Source organism: Salvia splendens, chromosome 11, assembly GCF_004379255.2.
Source record: "Salvia splendens isolate huo1 chromosome 11, SspV2, whole genome shotgun sequence".
In the NCBI taxonomy this organism is placed as follows: domain Eukaryota; kingdom Viridiplantae; phylum Streptophyta; class Magnoliopsida; order Lamiales; family Lamiaceae; genus Salvia; species Salvia splendens.
The window spans coordinates 7,278,339-7,296,076 of NC_056042.1; the positions used below are offsets into that span (position 1 = coordinate 7,278,339).

Here is a 17,738-nt window from a genome sequence, read left to right on the forward strand (position 1 = left end):
TATACTCGTCTTTGCGGAAGAACACGGATATGAGTGTTGTGCTCTTGCCTAAGAGCAGTCAGAAAAAATGGGGCCGGGCCGACATCCGTGCTCGCTGGCAAGAGGACGAATGTGGATGCTCTTAGTTCTTTTACAACTTCTATTTAGAAAATAAATTCTCAACAAGCAACACCCGATCTCAAGATTAAAGGAGCTAATAGAATCATATCAAGTAATTATTTTTTACATAGAAATTTGAGGAACTAAATTTTGACCATCAATTTTTAACGGTTCCATCAAAACTTGATAAAAGAAACGGAATAAATCAATAAAAAATATAAACACAAAGCTAGAATAATATTAGTTACGATTAGCTCTTTTAATCTAATCAATATATCCCTCATATGTCAGCGATCACCATTCCCTTCCCACTAAAAAGATAGTGATAATGAATGGTAAAATTAGTTCCTAAAACTTTATCCACAGAATCTTTTACTGCTAATCAACCCTGATTAAAGTGGGTGCAGAATTCAGATAGTTGTCATTTTTTTGACAAAAAGTTCAATGAAAGGGACTGGAATATCAACTTTGGGCCCCTTCCACTAAGTTTTAGTCAAAATCGTGCAATTTTATAGCAAAAAACGAAATTCTTATACATTGGATTGCCATATAATTTAAACAGAGGATTTCATTTTATATGACACACATTGAATTCAACCCTAATTAATTCAAATTATTCTTTTTTATTTCGATTTATACAAAATTATGCGGTCATAATAACGTGGCCGCCCACACAAACATTTTAATAGATAAATCTAGCATATTCTACATTTTAAATTATATTTTACAAATAAAAATTTGAAAAGTTAAAAAAAGGCTTTTATGTGGACAACTCCATTGTGTTGTTTAGCATCACTCTATCGTTTAATTGCAGTGTGGTTAATAAATTATAGTCGAAGATGAATAAATTTTACTCCTAATTACATTTTCAATGAAGCTTAATTAAAACTGCATGACCCCAATATTGTCAATATTTATGTAGTATGATAAATTTCTCTATCAATGAGTTAAGTTTTATTAACAAAATTTTAATTTTTTTTTCTATTTTATAGTCTTATATTAAAACTCGTGTTGTTTTATCAAAACTAATTTTCATATGCGGAGTCACGGAGAGTATTTAATACAGAATAAATATCCATCCGTGAATAAAAGACACGTTTTGGGTTTAGGGAGTACTTTAATTACTTATTGCGGCAGCATCATAGCTTATTATGCCTGACAAATATCATTAATAAATATATACATGTTCCTGCAACAAGAAAAACATGAAACAGTTGAAAATTGTGGATTCATGTTAGATTTTGGAAGTGAATGAACCATCTTTTCTTGAAAAGCAAATTGACAAGATGTAAACTGATGGAGATCACACCTCAAGATCTTCTTTCCCATTTGCTACACTTGTTTATTGAAGCACTGCCCCACATTTCTTTAAACAATAGCAAGTTGGGATTTGACATGTTGTTCTACGCCTCTGTATATTGTATGTTAGAGAATGAGAGAGTGATGAATGAGATGAGATGAGATGCCAACTATCATTTCCAAGAAGAATTGGATGCCTAAACTGTGGCAACCATTTATCTGTCTCCTCCTCCACTTGTAGATGCTGCTTCCTACTATACTCTATAGTGCTGTGGCTGTGGTGGCTATTATTTCGATCAAAAATTCATCACAACAAAATATACTCTGGGGCCATGTGAGACTATAAAATTCTTAAAGATTTAGTCCTAGTTATCCTCTTTTATTGATTGTTCATCATACACACACATATAAACATCACTTCTTCTTAACTCTGCACATCATATTGATATATTATTCTTGAAAAGCAAGAGGATATGCATTAAAATAATGTGAAAAACTCTTATATAACAGTAGAGAGGAAGAGGAGCTTGATCGATCTCCATCGATAATGAAGAGGGTGGCAGAATGGTACCCGGTCATCGCGATGGTAGCCATTGACACGGCCTTTGCTGTCAGCAACATTCTTCTCAAGAAGGTCGTTAACGATGGGATTGATCATTTGGTGTTCATCACCTATCGCCAGTCCGTTTCTGCCATCTTTTTATTCCCTTTGGCTTACTTCTTGGAAAGGTACTTAAATTTGTTGTATGTTTATTCTATTAGTCATAACTTAAGTTGTGGTGATTGAGGTTTTAAGTTGCAGGGGAAGTAGGCCTAAGCTCACATTCAGCATATTATGCAACTTGTTCATGAGTGCAGTGATAGGGTAAGCAATTAATTACTTGAAAATGATAATTTGTTTTCATGGTTTGATAAAGATGGATTTTTGTGTAGGGCATCCGTGACACAATATCTGTTCCTCCTCGGCATAGAATATACGTCTGCGACCTTCTCATGCGCCTTCCTCAACTTGGTTCCGGTCTTGACATTTATCATGGCCTTGCCTTTCGGGTATGTTCAAATTCCTCCGTTTATACAAGCGTTTGCATTTTGTGTTTCTTGATTTTCTTTGTGAGTAGTTGGGTTGTGTTGTGTGTGTAGTTTGGAGAGGGTGAGCATAAAATGCAGCAGCGGGAGAGGCAAGGTGGTGGGCGCACTAGTGTGCGTTGGTGGTGCGGTCTTACTGACCGTCTACAAAGGGGTACCGTTGTTCCACTTCCCAGTCGTAGCTCAGCCAATGGAACGACATGTGTTGGTGCATCCGGGCGTTGGGAGGGAGAGATGGATGATTGGCTCGGTTGCCTTGTTTGCAGGGACAATCTGCTGGTCGTCTTGGTTCCTTCTCCAATCGCATATAGGCAGGAGATATCCGTGCCAGTATTCCACCACCGCGATCATGGCCTTGTTCAGCGCCCTGCAGGCCGCCGTCTTGACTTTTTCCATCGACAGGCGTCTATCCGTTTGGGTCCTAGGGAACAAATCCGACATCCTAATTGTCCTGTATTCGGTAAGTATATGAATAATAGTAGCGTTAATGATTTTTCGGAACAAGATAAGACGAGCGAGTGTGGTGGTGCAGGGGATGATAGGGTCGGGGATGTGCTTCGTGGGCATGTCGTGGTGTGTGAAGAAACGGGGGCCCGTGTTCACCGCGGCCTTCAGCCCGCTCGTGCAGATAATGGCAGCATTGTACGACGTTCCGGTCATGCACGAGCAGCTCCATCTCGGAAGGTGCCCTAAGTCCTTTCTCTTAAACTTACTTGTCCCTTTAATTACATTTTTTATACTTAAAATTGTTTTTTTTGTTGGCCAAAATAGTGTGATCGGATCAGTTATCGTTATTGTGGGGTTGTACATTATGCTGTGGGGGAAGGACAGAGAAATGTCACACAATCAACAAAAGTTGGTGGAGGGAAATGAAGAGATGAAGATCTCTGTTCCATGAAAGAATTAATTATCATTGCAACTTTTGTTAATCTTTGTTAGTACAATTTATAAGACATGAGCAAGAATTTGCTCTCAAGTGTTAATGAGAAAAAAGATAAAAGGCCAATCTTTGATGGTTTTTGTGTATGTAATGCAAAGGTTCCACCTGTGGGTTCCCAAATGAAGGAGAATGCATAAGTATTTCATCAAAGTTTTTTAGTAATGATATCCCTATTTTACTTGTAGCAATACTGCAATAGCATATTAGAAAGGTGATTTATTCTACAATAGTGCTATAGTTCATGAAGAATATACTTCCCAGATAGTCCAAGTGTGCTGCTTGATATTGTTTAAACAATTCCTGTGATTGCTGTTTGCTGACCTCTTTCCATATGATTCTAAGTAGCTTTATAGCCTTTATTAAGATGAGAAGTAAATTGTGTTAAATGGGTGTACACTGTTTTGGAGGAGGAGAGATGCCTTTTAAGTTAGTGACGACTTCAGACAATGAAAGAGATGTCTTTTAAGTTAGTGACGACTTCAGACAATGAAGTACAACTTAGTTGGTAAGACGCTTCTCTTTCATACAGTAGATAGGAAATTCGAGTGGCAAGTGCTGACCTTTTCGTTCTAATTGATTAGTTTGTTGAGATACAATGTTATTTTGTTTGAGGTTGAATGAATAGGAGTTTCAATTAAAAAATGGCACCATAGTTCCTTTGTTAGGAATGCAAGAATTTCTTTAGTGTACAAGTAAGGGATTACTTGTAAAATAGTTCATCTCCCTTTTGTGTGGAACCCAGAAAGGGCCCTTCAACCGTAATCATACCAATTTAAATTCTAATCACTATACGCAAATAATTAGTATGCAATTGAAGACGACAAATTGATCTGATTTACACCACACAAACACACACACATCATCACACTTGCTTGAACGACATGGAATGTTTTGACATCTTTTCAAAATTTTGAAATTGAATACTATTCCACCAAATTTCGTATTACAATAATTAATCAATTTGGCATAAGATCTAAATTCTTTACTCACAGGGAATTGATTTTGACCATTCAATAATCATGTAGTAGTAATTTTTGTAAATTTAGTGATATGACCGAGTAATCGTGGTTAAGCTATTGCTATCAACACTCATCACATATAACGCGTCGCAAATCGAAATTATTCAAAAAACCTATCATTGGGTTTGCATTAATATCCATTGCATATTTCAATCACCATATAATGTCACATTATAAAATCAAATGAAACACCCCAACGATGAACCGTCTGATGGGGATTAGATAATTTATTCCACAATTTTACATACGTATTTATTACAAAAATCCAAGTCTTTAAAATGATTTACTCTATGATAATGTTATCAGCTCTAATAAACAATTTAGTTTTAACAATATATAATGCTAAATATAAAAATAAATTATAAAATCAAAATGAATTAGTACGTCCCAGTTAATAATTGTAAATTTAGCTAAAACACTAGAAACTAAAACTGATGATAAAAATGACTAAATAAAAAAAATGAGTATTAAGTTACTAATACATGATTATTGTAAATTTAGCTAAAACACTAGAGCTAAATACTCATTTTTTTTTATCTTGGAACATTGGGAACATCAAAAGTGAGACAGATTACCCTCAACAGGATCAAGCCGCTCAAGTCTCAACTAGTAGTAGTATTAATTCCGCCTCAAAAAATAATTGTACCAGTCCTTGAAAACTTAATGCCAATTTATTAAATATTCTTTAATTAGATCATCTAACCCTCGAATTAATTGTTTTGTTCACTTTTAACAGTTTCCCTTCACTTAGCCGTCACTAATTTTTGGATCGCACGCATTTAAAAGATTATCCTAATTCAAACTTCCAAATAAAAAAAAAATTCAAAGTTGAAGTGGCTAGATCTTTTTCCAATTATAATAAACATCCACTCAAAAGTTCAATCAATAAATAAAATTCTTACTATTGAATAATGAACATGCTCGTTTTATCAACTAAACTACACTTTCGTTCGTAACATATAACAATAAGTCATGTAACGTGTATGTATGTGTATGCAGTATGTTCGAATGTGTATTTACACAAGCTTCTTGTGAAACCCGAGTGCGAGAGACGAAATCGCCTCTCTCATCGCTGTCAAAATCTCGGAAGCGGAAGGCCTGATTCCCGGCGTCTCGGAAATGCACTTCGCCGCCAGCGCCGCCATCGCTCCAACCTCTCCCATCTCCACCTCCCCTCGCCGCAGCCTCGGATCCACCATCTCTGCCGCGCTCCTCGCCGCCCTCGCCGCCAGCCTCTCTCCGGTGGCGGGGCAGAACGCCTCGATTCCGGTGATCAGCTCCAAAACCACAACTCCGAAGCTGTAGACATCGTTCTTCTTCGAAACCAATCCCGTCCGCAGGTACAGAGGATCCGTGTACCCCGGCGATCCCATGATCGTCGCCGATCGCCGCTTCCCCGGCGCCACGGCGGCGGAGAATCCGATGCTGGCCGATCCGAAATCGCAGAGCTTGCAGTTGAGGTGGTCGTCGAGGAGGATGTTGGAGGGCTTGATGTCGGCGTGGACGACGTGAGGGGAGCAGGCGTCGTGGAGGTAGGCGATGGCGGAGGCGAGCTGGAAGGCGACGGCGGCGCGTTGGGGCCACGTGAGGGGAGTGGTGTTGGGATCGTGGAGGTTGTGGTGTAGGGTGGCGTTGGGGAGGAATTCCATGATTAGGGCGGGCTGGGGATGGTGGTGTGCGTAGGCGAGGAGTTTGACGATGTGTGGGTGGCGGAGGTGGAGGAGGATTCGGAGCTCCTGCTGGAAGGCCTCGTAGACGCGCTGGCTGGAGCAGTAGACTTTGACGGCGGCGGGGGAGCGGCGGAATTGGGCGAGGTAGACCGTGCTGAAGCCGCCGTAGCCGATGACGGTGGCGAAGTCGGTGGTGAGTGACTGGATTTCGTGCCATGTTAAGGGGAGGTTGGGGTTGGTGTGTTTTTTGGGGGCGGAGGCGGGGGATTGGCATCGGATGAGTTTGCGTTTGATGAATTTGGCGAGGCCCATGCTGGGGAATGGAGTAGTTAACAATGGCGGGGGTTGTGTTATATAGTAGGAGTAAAAGGGAGGTGTGGAAATGAGGAGGAAAAAGGAAGAGTGAAACAGGGATTTATTAAAATAGTGAGAGAGAGAGAGAGAGAGTACGCAGCGCACCGGCATGCATAGGTGTGTCCCTACACACAAACACAATTGGACGGACGCCTTCTTCTTTATTCCGCCCTCGTGTGGGTTTGGTGATTTCTACTATTTATATAATACCTTCGTCTAAATCAAATCTCTATAACAGTCTGAAACAAATTTTAATACAAAATTAACAAATAAAAGAGGGATAGAAAGATATTTTAAGTATTATCATTAAAAAATGTGAATCAATCCTATTAGATAGAAAAATTTACTTCTTTCATTTTTAATAATTTTTCACTATTTCATCTTGCACGAGTTTAAGAAATGTCATAAATAGTAAATTAATAAAGTTAATAGAATGTGGATCATACTTTTATATACTTAAGTTTATAATAAAATGTGAGGGGAATATGTTAGTGGAATGGTCCACTACCAGAAATAGTAAAAGTGAAAAGTGACAAATTTTTTGGGACGGACGAAAATGGAAATACGTGAGAAATTTTTTAGGACAGAGGGGTACTATATATACATATACTCTATTCGTCCTAAGATAGCAAGTTTCAAAAAATATGAATTTTAATACACAGTTAGTCAGATAAGAGAAAAGAAGAGAAAAAAATAGTGGATAGAAAGATACATAGTAGTGATTATCTATGTTGTTAGTGGATTATGATATAAATTATAAATAAAATGATAGGTAAGAGTAATGTGTTAGTTGATATATTTTCTAATTTATAATTGTTTAAACTTTCTAGAGACGTACGTACTAAAATAAAAATACTTGCTAATCTATGGAATAAATGGAGTATAAATTAAATTTGAAGGATAACTTAATATGGAAAGATATGATTATTTTTGTGTGCGTGAATGTATATGCATATACCTAACGCGTAATGTATGAATATATGCCAATAGAATATATGTGTATTTAGTGGATCAAAGGGGGAAAATATGTTGGATTATGTACGTGTTAGCAAGAAATCAGGAAGAAATCAAGAGGGTGATACGGAATTGATATGCAAGAATATTTACCAAAGATAGAATACAATTAATGTAATTAGGTTTACCTTATTTGTGTAATTTGTAGCCTATATAAGTTGTATAATCTCTGCACATTAAACATATCAACTAGAATGATCTTTGTACCTAATTCTCTACATGGTACCAGCGCAGGAAGAAGCTCTTAGGCTCAGAAAACTCTCATCATAGCCAATATACCAACCTCGACCCCGGCATAGACCGAACTTACCCGAACCAGAACCAGAAACCTACAACGAAATCATGTCAGAAACAAAGGACGTGAAGAACAATCCAGAACCAGATCAGCCGGCAAAGTTGAAGAACAACAAGAATGTCACCGTGGCATTCAAGCTCAATGGAAAGAACTACCCGTTGTGGTCTCGACTTATGAAAGTCAAGATCGGAGGCCAAGGTGCCTACTCACACATCTGAAACGAACCCCCAGAACCCGGGAGCAAGGGTTATGACGATTGGGAAGAAGACGACTTGGTGGTGTTTTCGTGGATCGTCGACAACATTGAAGACGGGATAATTGCCGACTTCGCACACCACTTGACAGCCAAAGCATTATGGGACAGCCTCGCAATCACGTTCGAGAATAAAGCAGATAAGTATCTAATATATGATTTGGAGGAAAAAGCAATAACAATCAGACAGGGAGATCTTGATTTAGAGACATATTACCTAAGAATCAACGGACTATGGATTAACATTGACCGATGCCAGAAACAACCCATCACGTGCTGCGATAAGGGCGTGAACCAATACAGAGTCCATTCGAACGAGAAGAGGCTGTTCAAATTTCTGACTGGACTGAACCCAGAATACGACTCAATCAAACGAGAGATCCTTAAAGAGGATCCTTACCCATCAGTCGAAGCTGCTTACGGGTGGGTGAAGACGGAGGCGGCTCGACGAAACATCATGCCACCGGCATCGTCTCCTCCCACCGAAGCCGTCGGCAATTACGCTGGGAATACATCATCTGGGAGAATCGGGAGCGGATTCGCTGCTACCAGCCGACCAGGGAGCCGACAAGATACGTCGAAACTCTGGTGCTCGCATTGTGGCAAGCAAAAACACACGTATGGGACGTGCTTCAAAAGATTGGGGTACCCAGAGTGGTGGGAAGAAAGACAGAGGGCAAGAACCCCTCAATTTCAGGCCAAATTGGCCGTCGGAGTGAACGAGGAAGGAATACCGAAGCAAGGCGGTATCAGCAACCATGGGGGAAACGGTGGACAGGGACAGACCGTGAGCTCAGGAGCTCAACCCAGCGGCGACAACGTGCAGGGGAGCGGTAATTTCACCGGACGCACAGAATCGATGGGAGGATCAAACGGAAAGGGAGACGGAAGTATGATTGGAGGTAAAGGGTTTGGCGTCACGCCAAACCCTAGTTATTTGCCGAATTTCGAATTTCACCCACATAAGTCTCCGGTTTTGCAAAATAGACCCCGAGAAATTTATATTGACCCCCCTGATCCGTATAAATCCAAAATTGACCCCAGCTGTAGTTCTAAATATTATATGGGCCTCTATAGTCTTGAAAATTGCAAATCAGCCCCAGTTTTGTGTGACTATATTTCTGAAAATCCGTTCTCACCACTAGAAAAATTTCCGCTGCATTTCATGTTGATAATATGATTGATACACATGCGAAGGGGTGGATTTTTGACTGTGGGGCAACTGATACAATGACCCCTGAGAAAAATGATTTTGTTGATCTGAGTTGTGAAGTGGATAAATCTTATATTAGAACGGCTAATGGGGAATTGATTACTGTAGTCGGATCTGGAACTATTGAGATTTCCCCTACTCATCGTCTAAAGAACTGCTTATATGTTCCTACATTGTCTCAGAGGCTGATGTCTATTAGTCATGTTACTAAGGAATTGAACTGCACTCTCCTGATGCACCCCGATTTTTATTATCTTGCAGGATATTCAGACAAGGAGGATTCTTGGGCGTGGCACTGAGAAGCAAGGACTCTACTACGTGGACGAGATAGCTCAACATGGTAGTGCAATGCTGGCTCACGGATCCACGAAACAAGAAACTTGGCTTTGGCACCGAAGACTAGGACACCCCTCCCCGGGTTATTTTAAACTACTTTTTCCGAAACTCTCTATTCCTGTTGATTTTTCTTGTGCAACTTGTGTTTTGGCTAAGAGCCACAGACAACCTTTTAAACCTACGAATACTCGAATGAATTCCATGTTTTCCTTAGTGCATTCTGATGTGTGGGGTCCAACACCAATTATGGGTGGAAATGGTTTTAAGTATTTTGTGATATTTATCGATGATTGCACTAGAATGACATGGGTTTATTTTCTGAAACATAAGTCTGAAGTATTCGACAGGTTCACATCCTTTTCAAACTTATCCAAACACAGTTCTACACTACTATTAAAACTCTTAGATCTGACAATGGGAGGGAATTTGTAAGCAGTCTCATGACCCAATTCTGCACAGAAAAAAGCATCATCCATCAAACCTATTGTCCCTATACACCCGAATAAAATGGAGTAGCCGAAAGAAAAAACAGAACAATCCTTGAAATGACCCGAGCCCTGATGATAGAATCCAAAGTTCCGACCTCGTTCTGGCCCGAAGCAGTCTCCACTTCTATTTACCTCATGAACCGACTCCCTACAAAAATCCTTCGAATGAAGACACCTCTTGATACCTTGTCCAAAATTGCCAAAATCCCAGAACACCTAAACCTCACACCCAAAATCTTTGGTTGTACCGTTTACGTGCATATTCCGAAACATGAAAGAACTAAATTGTCCCCACGTGCAACCAAATGTGTCTTCGTGGGATATGGGATAAACCAAAAAGGGTACCGATGTTTTGATCCCCACACAAAAAAGGTCATCACTACTATGAATTGTAACTTCTTGGAGACCGAATTCTTTTACCAAACCCACCTTAGTAGCCAGGGGGAGAGTGATCCAGGTGGAAGTGACTACCTAAGTTGGGTTGTGCCATTGTCAAGCTCTTCGATTGAGGATCCAACAGAACCAGTCGACACTACCGCCGAGCAGGTCTCACCGCAAGAGTCATCTCAACCACTAACCCAAGATCCTCCTCCGACGATATCCGAGGTAATACCTGACTCAGAACAGTCTTCTATACCTATTTCCACTGACCAAGTTGACACAGAAACCCAAGTGGAGGAAAATGTAATCGAAGGGGACACTGGACGATATATACTTCCCCAACGGAGTACAAGGGGCATCCCGCCAAAAAGATATTCCCCCGAGAAGATAGGGAAGAAAAGCCGATATGGAGTGGCAAACTTTGTGCAGGGAAATCTGTCTAAAATGGCAAGGGCTTTTTCCGCTGCATTATATGAAGAGGAAGAGATCCCTAGAACGGCCGAAGAAGCAATGGAACATAAACACTGGAGAGAAGCAATGTTAACCGAAATGAAGGCTTTGATGAAGAATAACACGTGGGTAAAAGGCAAATTACCTGCAGGGGTAAGAACCGTTGGGTGCAGATGGGTATTCACAATCAAGAGAATGCCGGACGGCACGATAGAAAGGTACAAAGCTCGACACGTGGCAAAGGGGTATACTCAGACGTATGGTGTAGATTATGCTGAAACGTTCTCTCCTGTAGCCAAAATCAACACCGTGAGAGTGCTGTTTTCCATTGCCGCTAACAAGGACTGGCCACTCCATCAGTTCGATGTAACTAATGCATTTCTCCATGGAGAATTGCTGAAGCCTGTATTTATGGAACCTCATCCAGGATTTGCTCAAGAATTCCAGAATGGGGAAGTTTGTCAGTTGAAGAAAACACTCTACGGGTTGAAACAGTCTCCACGGGCTTGGTTTGGAAGGTTCACAGAAGTAATGAAGAAATATGGGTACAAGCAGAGCAATTCGGATCACACCCTATTTCTCAAAAAGAAAGAAGGTAAGATCACGTGTCTGATTATATATGTAGATGACATGATCATTACATGGGATGATGAAGAAGAAATTAGTGAGTTGAGGACGAACTTGTTCAAAGAGTTTGAGATGAAGGATTTGGGAATGCTCAAGTACTTCCTGGGAATAGAAGTGCTACGATCAAAGAAGGGAATCTTCATCAACCAAAGGAAGTACATATTAGACTTTTTGGCGGAAATTGGGATGATAGATTGCAAGCCAGCAGATACCCCCATAATTCAGAATCACGGGCTACAGTTAAAGGAAGGAGCGAGACAGACAGACAGGGAGAGATATCAGAGGTTAGTCGGAAAATTCATCTATCTCTCCTACACAAGACCAGATATAGCCTATGCAGTAGGAGTGGTGAGTCAATTCATGCATGCACCCCAAGAAGAGCATTGGGAGGCAGTGCTTCGAATAGTTCGATACTTGAAGGAAACATCGGAGCACAGGATTATGTTCGAGAAACATGGTCACATGGAGGTCCACGGTTTCACTGATGCTGATTGGGCCGGAAACCCAAACGACAGAAAGTCGACCGCATGCTATTTTACATTTGTAGGAGGAAATCTTGTGACATGGAGAAGTAAGAAGCAGAAGGTAGTGAGACAGACAGATAGGGGGAGATACATATTAGACTTATTGGCGGAAATTGGGATGATAGATTGCAAGCCAGCAGATACTCCCATAATTCAGAATCACGGGCTACAGTTAAAGGAAGGAGCAAGACAGACGGACAGAGGGAGATATCAGAGGTTAGTCGGAAAATTGATCTATCTCTCCCACACAAGACCAGATATAGCCTATGCAGTAGGAGTGGTGAGTCAATTCATGCATGCACCCCAAGAAGAGCATTGGGAGGCAGTGCTTCGAATAGTTCGATACTTAAAGGGAACAGCGGAGCACGAGATTTTGTTCGAGAAACATGGTCACATGGAGGTCCACGGTTTCACTGATGCTGATTGGGCCGGAAACCCAAACGACAGAAAGTCGACTGCAGGCTATTTTACATTTGTAGGAGGAAATCTTGTGACATGGAGAAGTAAGAAGCAGAAGGTAGTGGCACTGTCCAGTGCAGAGGCAGAGTTCCGAGGAATCAAAAGCGGGTTGACAGAGATATTGTGGCTGAGAAGGCTTATGACAGAGTTGGACCTGCGCCCGATACAGCCGTGTAGGCTATTTTGTGATAACAAGGCGGCAATCAGTATATCCGAAAACCCAGTTCAACACGATCGAACCAAACATGTGGAAGTTGATAGACACTTCATCAAGGAGAACATTGAAGCTAAGGTGGTGGAAATGCCCTTTGTCAAATCTGAAGATCAGTTGGCAGACATTCTGACGAAGGCGGTGAACTCAAAGTCGCTCCGAGACGTATTAGGCAAGTTGAGTATCGGAAATCCCGTTACTTAACTTGAGGGGAGTGTTAGCAAGAAATCAGGAAGAAATCAAGAGGGTGATACGGAATTGATATGCAAGAATATTTACCAAAGATAGAATATAATTAATGTAATTAGGTTTACCTTATTTGTATAATTTGTAGCCTATATAAGTTGTATAATCTCTGCACATTAAACATATCGAATAGAATGATCTTTGTACCCAATTCTCTACAACACGATATACAATCTTTGATTTTATTATGTCATTTTTCGTTTTAGGTATGGTATGGACCTACACAATATATCACGGTCAATTCAATGATGCCGCGTTTGCAAATTTATATTTTGAATATCTATTTAATGTCTCTTCTTTATAGTTTGCAAATCCGATCAGAATCAATTTTGTGTAAAGAAAATTTAATTGATTGGAAGCTTACCAATTCTAGACCATGTCGTACATATATGAAATATCTAGACTGAATTAATGTCTCTTATTCATGATCTAATTATGGATTGCTATGCAGAGCAATTCACAAACAAGAACACGTTTAAATTTAATTATTTTATTTACAGGATATTTCAATAAAGTTTATTCTTAATCGTAATTTGTGAGTCGATCTTAAACAGCTAGCCTTATTTCAAAATTTCTAAACACGTTTTGAGTTTGTAATTAAGGGCAAAACAGATTTTAAAGCTGAAAATGTCTAGTGTATTTCTATGGCTATTTTTATCTTTATAATATGAAATTGACTATTTTGATGTCTTAACTCTATGTATATAAATATAATAAACTGTCAAAATCTTAATTCTTGGACGTTTTGGCAAATATCAGCACTTCAAATAACTAAAACGTTTCTTACTAAAAAAAACTTAAAATAAGTAAAATTTTATCGTCGCTTATAATTTATATACCCATGCTTAATTAAATTTATCTCTGATTGTCAATTACTAAACTCCAAATAGAACTGTAATTTTAACCAACCCACTAATTATTAATTGTACTATAATCAATGATAAATTAGGCTTCATATAACCATCCAAGTTTTCTCAATCGTATTTCTTATCTTTATAGTGATGTATCTCTCACTCTTTCGAAATTATTGGCATTATAACCAAATAGAAATTGCCAAATTAGGGTTATTTCAAGGAGATGAACGAAAAGAAGTCTTATATTGGAGTGATGGATGACGACGAAGTTGTATTACATTACACCCATTTAATTACTAGTATTATTAATAGTTATGTTAATGAGTTAATGTATTTGAAAATCATATTTGATGAATGTATTAATCACGTAATTATTGTAAGAGTAGGATGGTGATGAAACAAGGTACCAACCGCTAAAGACAAATAAAGAAAACGTGAGTGAGGCCCGGTTCATGGAATCTCATTACTTATCTCTGATTTTCAATTTTAACAACCACTGTTGTCTTAACTATTTAAAGCTTTCCGCTCCTTTTCTGCTTTGTTTGCTTTCCTAGTCTTATTCAAACCGACACCAGTATTTATAATATAGGAGTATATTTTAAAATATGTTTTGAGTTTTTATTAAGATGCTTGCTATAGTTAATAACTCTTTTTTCAAGCATTAATAATCTTATCTGGTCGCGTCAAGAATTGAGAAGGAAGACGAAGGGACCATGAAGGAAAAAACTAGTACTCTATTAAAAATAATGTTAGGATTAAGAGTTTATATGGGGATGATTTGAATGCTGTAAAAACTACATAGTAATTTAAATGTAAATCAAAGAACCAAGAATACCGAATTTCTATGGGTCGACTTACGTTCAGAGAAGGACAATTGAAATTTACTACAGTACTACTTTTAACAAGATTATTAGTACTCATTTCATAAAAAGATTTTTTTTAAATAATACGAATTTTAATATAAAATTGATAAAGTAAAAAAAATAAGAAAGATTAAAAAATATCGAATTGTGGAATTTATTTAAAATGAAAATTTTCTACTTTTAAAAAATAGATTAAAAATAAAGAGTTTTTGTTTTTATAAAAATGGAGGGAGTAACTTACATACAACGTAGGACAAGAACATTCACAGTCGCTCACACACTATTGTTTCATATAATAATGAATAAGAATAGACTACTACTCATTACTTGTTACTCCCATGTTCTATAGTAATTGATTCATTTTGTCATTTCGGTACGTTCCTTAATATTGAAGTCATTTCATTTTTAATAAAAGTCAACACATTTCTTCTCATTTACTTTACTCTCTCTTAATTTATTCTCTCTTTATCTTTGTACTTTTTTAATCTACATGCCAAAAAAAAATATCCCCACTACTATGAAACGGAGAAAGTACTTGTTAGTACTTATTATTCAAAGAATGAACATGTAGCTGATACACTGTTTTTTTTTATTAATTATTACAAAATAGAAAAATCAATTAAATATAATACAACTAAAGGATAAACACGGATACAATTTGGACCTCTTAATATCTTATAGTACTATCTGAACGACGAATATTTTGGAATTTTATAAATTAACTAAAATTTTACTAAGAAAGCAAATAAAAGATAATTGAGATAGAACACTCAAACAGAAAAAAAATACTATGAGATAACAATTTCATTAACTCATAGCTATTCTAACTATTATTTCATTGTTCATCGGCATCAAGTTTACTATCTTCACCTCTGATACACTAGAGGCATAAGCTCCTAGGTATAGTCGATAAAAATTAAAAAAACTCTTTGGATCTATGCACTTAGATTAAATCTCAAGAAATATATACTAATCTAAACTGTTAGCTATACTTAAGTTTGTAACAAGCGGACCTTCCTGTGGGACTATTGGACCTATGTCTTAGTGGGCTCAGCTTAAGCATTAGGCCCAAATTAGTTTGTGCTGGCCCAATTGCTTACTCAGGTGGTCTCGATGGCCGCCACCTGGCACTCCATAGATATCACGAATGTGACCCGACTCTTTGGCTCGCTCATTCAATTCATTCATTCGTCCAGATCTTTCACTCTCTAGCAATTATGGTTTTTTGTCTTTCTTATATTTTATAAATTTGCATAATACTTACATTACACACAATTATACTGCCAACTTGAAAATATATGGAAAACCAATTTTGTATAAAAGTGGAATAACGTATAATCCGTATAAGGACTATTGTGAGGTTTGGCACATATGGTGTATTTTTCTTAACATGCGATGCACACCGTTACACCAATTTAATATTGAGATTAGAGGCAGCAGGGGCCACACCTGTTGATTGAGCTGTCATAAAAATAACATTCTTTTTCACTTCAAGTATATAAAGTTCCAGGTTTTTGGACCGCCACCTGACACTGTTTTGGACGAGAAACTGAAGTTCATGTTATTTATTTATTTATTTTTTTGCCTTATTTCATTCATATTTTTTACTGTTTTTACACTCAATGTAAAAGGCATTTGTCGTTCCAATGTTTGTAATTTTTTGTTTTTTCGTTTTTTATGTATAGGTTTCATTGGTGTGTACTTAAACCTATTCTATTACAAATAAATAGGTATTATAGAGAATTACATATATACATATTTGAATAGGATTTGAGATACAAAAATACTCCAAGTTCCAATGCAACTCACAACCTTAACAAACATAAAAAATAGATTAATTTTCATACATTAGTAACATAAACAATAGGATAAAATTATATAACTATGTTTGTACAACTAAAATATGAGGTGGAAATTAAATAACTACATTTTTACAACCAAAATATGAACTGGAAATATGAACTCTTTGTACATTTGTATATTGAAAGTCGTCTAGAGATATAGCCTATGTGAAATGCATAATTAAAGGTCATACATGAATTCTATTCAAGTTTGATAATCATATAGCAAAATGTAAAATAGCAAATAGAGAATGAGTAGGATATTAACACTAAATGGAATGCATCATCAAAATTAATTAGTTGAGGAAGTCATCTAAACTATTGCAAATCTGAAATACTTGATTATAAGTCATACAGAAATGTATGTAAGTTTGATTATGATATAGCTTTAATTAAGAGAAATAACAAGAGATAATGATTAGTATATCAACAATCCACGATCAACAATCTATAAAAATGCATGAACTAAATTAATTTTTAAAACATCTAACCTTGAACATCACTGTGTAGATTAGATAAATAAGAGTAATACCTTTTTTTGGACAAATTATGATGTTAGTATGTAAAATCCTTCTTTAGTCTTGCAATTATTCTTGAATAGATACCCTGCAAAGGAAATCATTGGAACATTAGCATGTAAATCTGAAAAGAATATGGATGTTAACTGAAACAGTATAGTAATAGGTTTAATAGTACTTGTTGGAATAATTCTGATATGATTTTGTAATTCTTCTCTTGGTTCTTCAAATGTTTTTGTTATTAAAATCCTGCAAGTTAAATCATTTGTGGATAAGTATATTAATGTCAAGATAATATATTTTAGCAGTGCATAATCTATAAACTTTTTTACCTTTCCAGAGTAATTCCTTCTTCCTCTTCTGTTATCTACTTTGTAGAGTGTAGAATCCAAAAGGCTTCAGGCGTGCAACACCATTTGTGCCTTCTTTCTGTAATTATTGCTTCTTTTATTCTCTCTCCTTCTCCTTGCATTTCAGATGTATTTTGTACCCTTTCCTCTTCCTCTTATATTTGATATATTCTGGTTTAGGTTGCAGATTTGAAGAGGTTTATAGGCGTGCATCTTCTAGGTTTTTCTTTTTGTATTTGTTGCAGCTATATTTCTCTCTCCTCTACCTTGAAAATGAGAGGCGGCTGTTCTCTCATTAGGTATTCTTCTATTTATTGTTGGTATTCCTGCAAAATAGGGCAAATATTA

General features: G+C 37.6%; 2 protein-coding genes across 2 annotated transcripts; one reads left to right on the top strand and one right to left on the bottom strand.

Annotated features, from left to right (window-relative positions):
* The first annotated feature begins 1,563 nt into the window (after positions 1–1,563).
* LOC121755910 (WAT1-related protein At4g01440-like) lies at positions 1,564–3,612 on the top strand. The gene is made up of 7 exons (XM_042151353.1): positions 1,564–1,732; positions 1,909–2,127; positions 2,201–2,263; positions 2,332–2,448; positions 2,539–2,944; positions 3,017–3,168; positions 3,256–3,612. Exons 2-7 carry the CDS (start codon positions 1,946–1,948, stop codon positions 3,380–3,382), a joined length of 1,047 nt encoding a protein of 348 aa, XP_042007287.1. The 5' UTR covers positions 1,564–1,732; positions 1,909–1,945; the 3' UTR covers positions 3,383–3,612.
* Positions 3,613–5,320: 1,708 nt separating this feature from the next.
* On the bottom strand, positions 5,321–6,622 carry LOC121755911 (probable receptor-like protein kinase At1g33260). The gene has a single exon (XM_042151354.1). The coding sequence runs from the start codon at positions 6,576–6,578 to the stop codon at positions 5,460–5,462; it is 1,119 nt and encodes a 372-aa protein (XP_042007288.1). The 5' UTR covers positions 6,579–6,622; the 3' UTR covers positions 5,321–5,459.
* Positions 6,623–17,738: the final 11,116 nt, after the last annotated feature.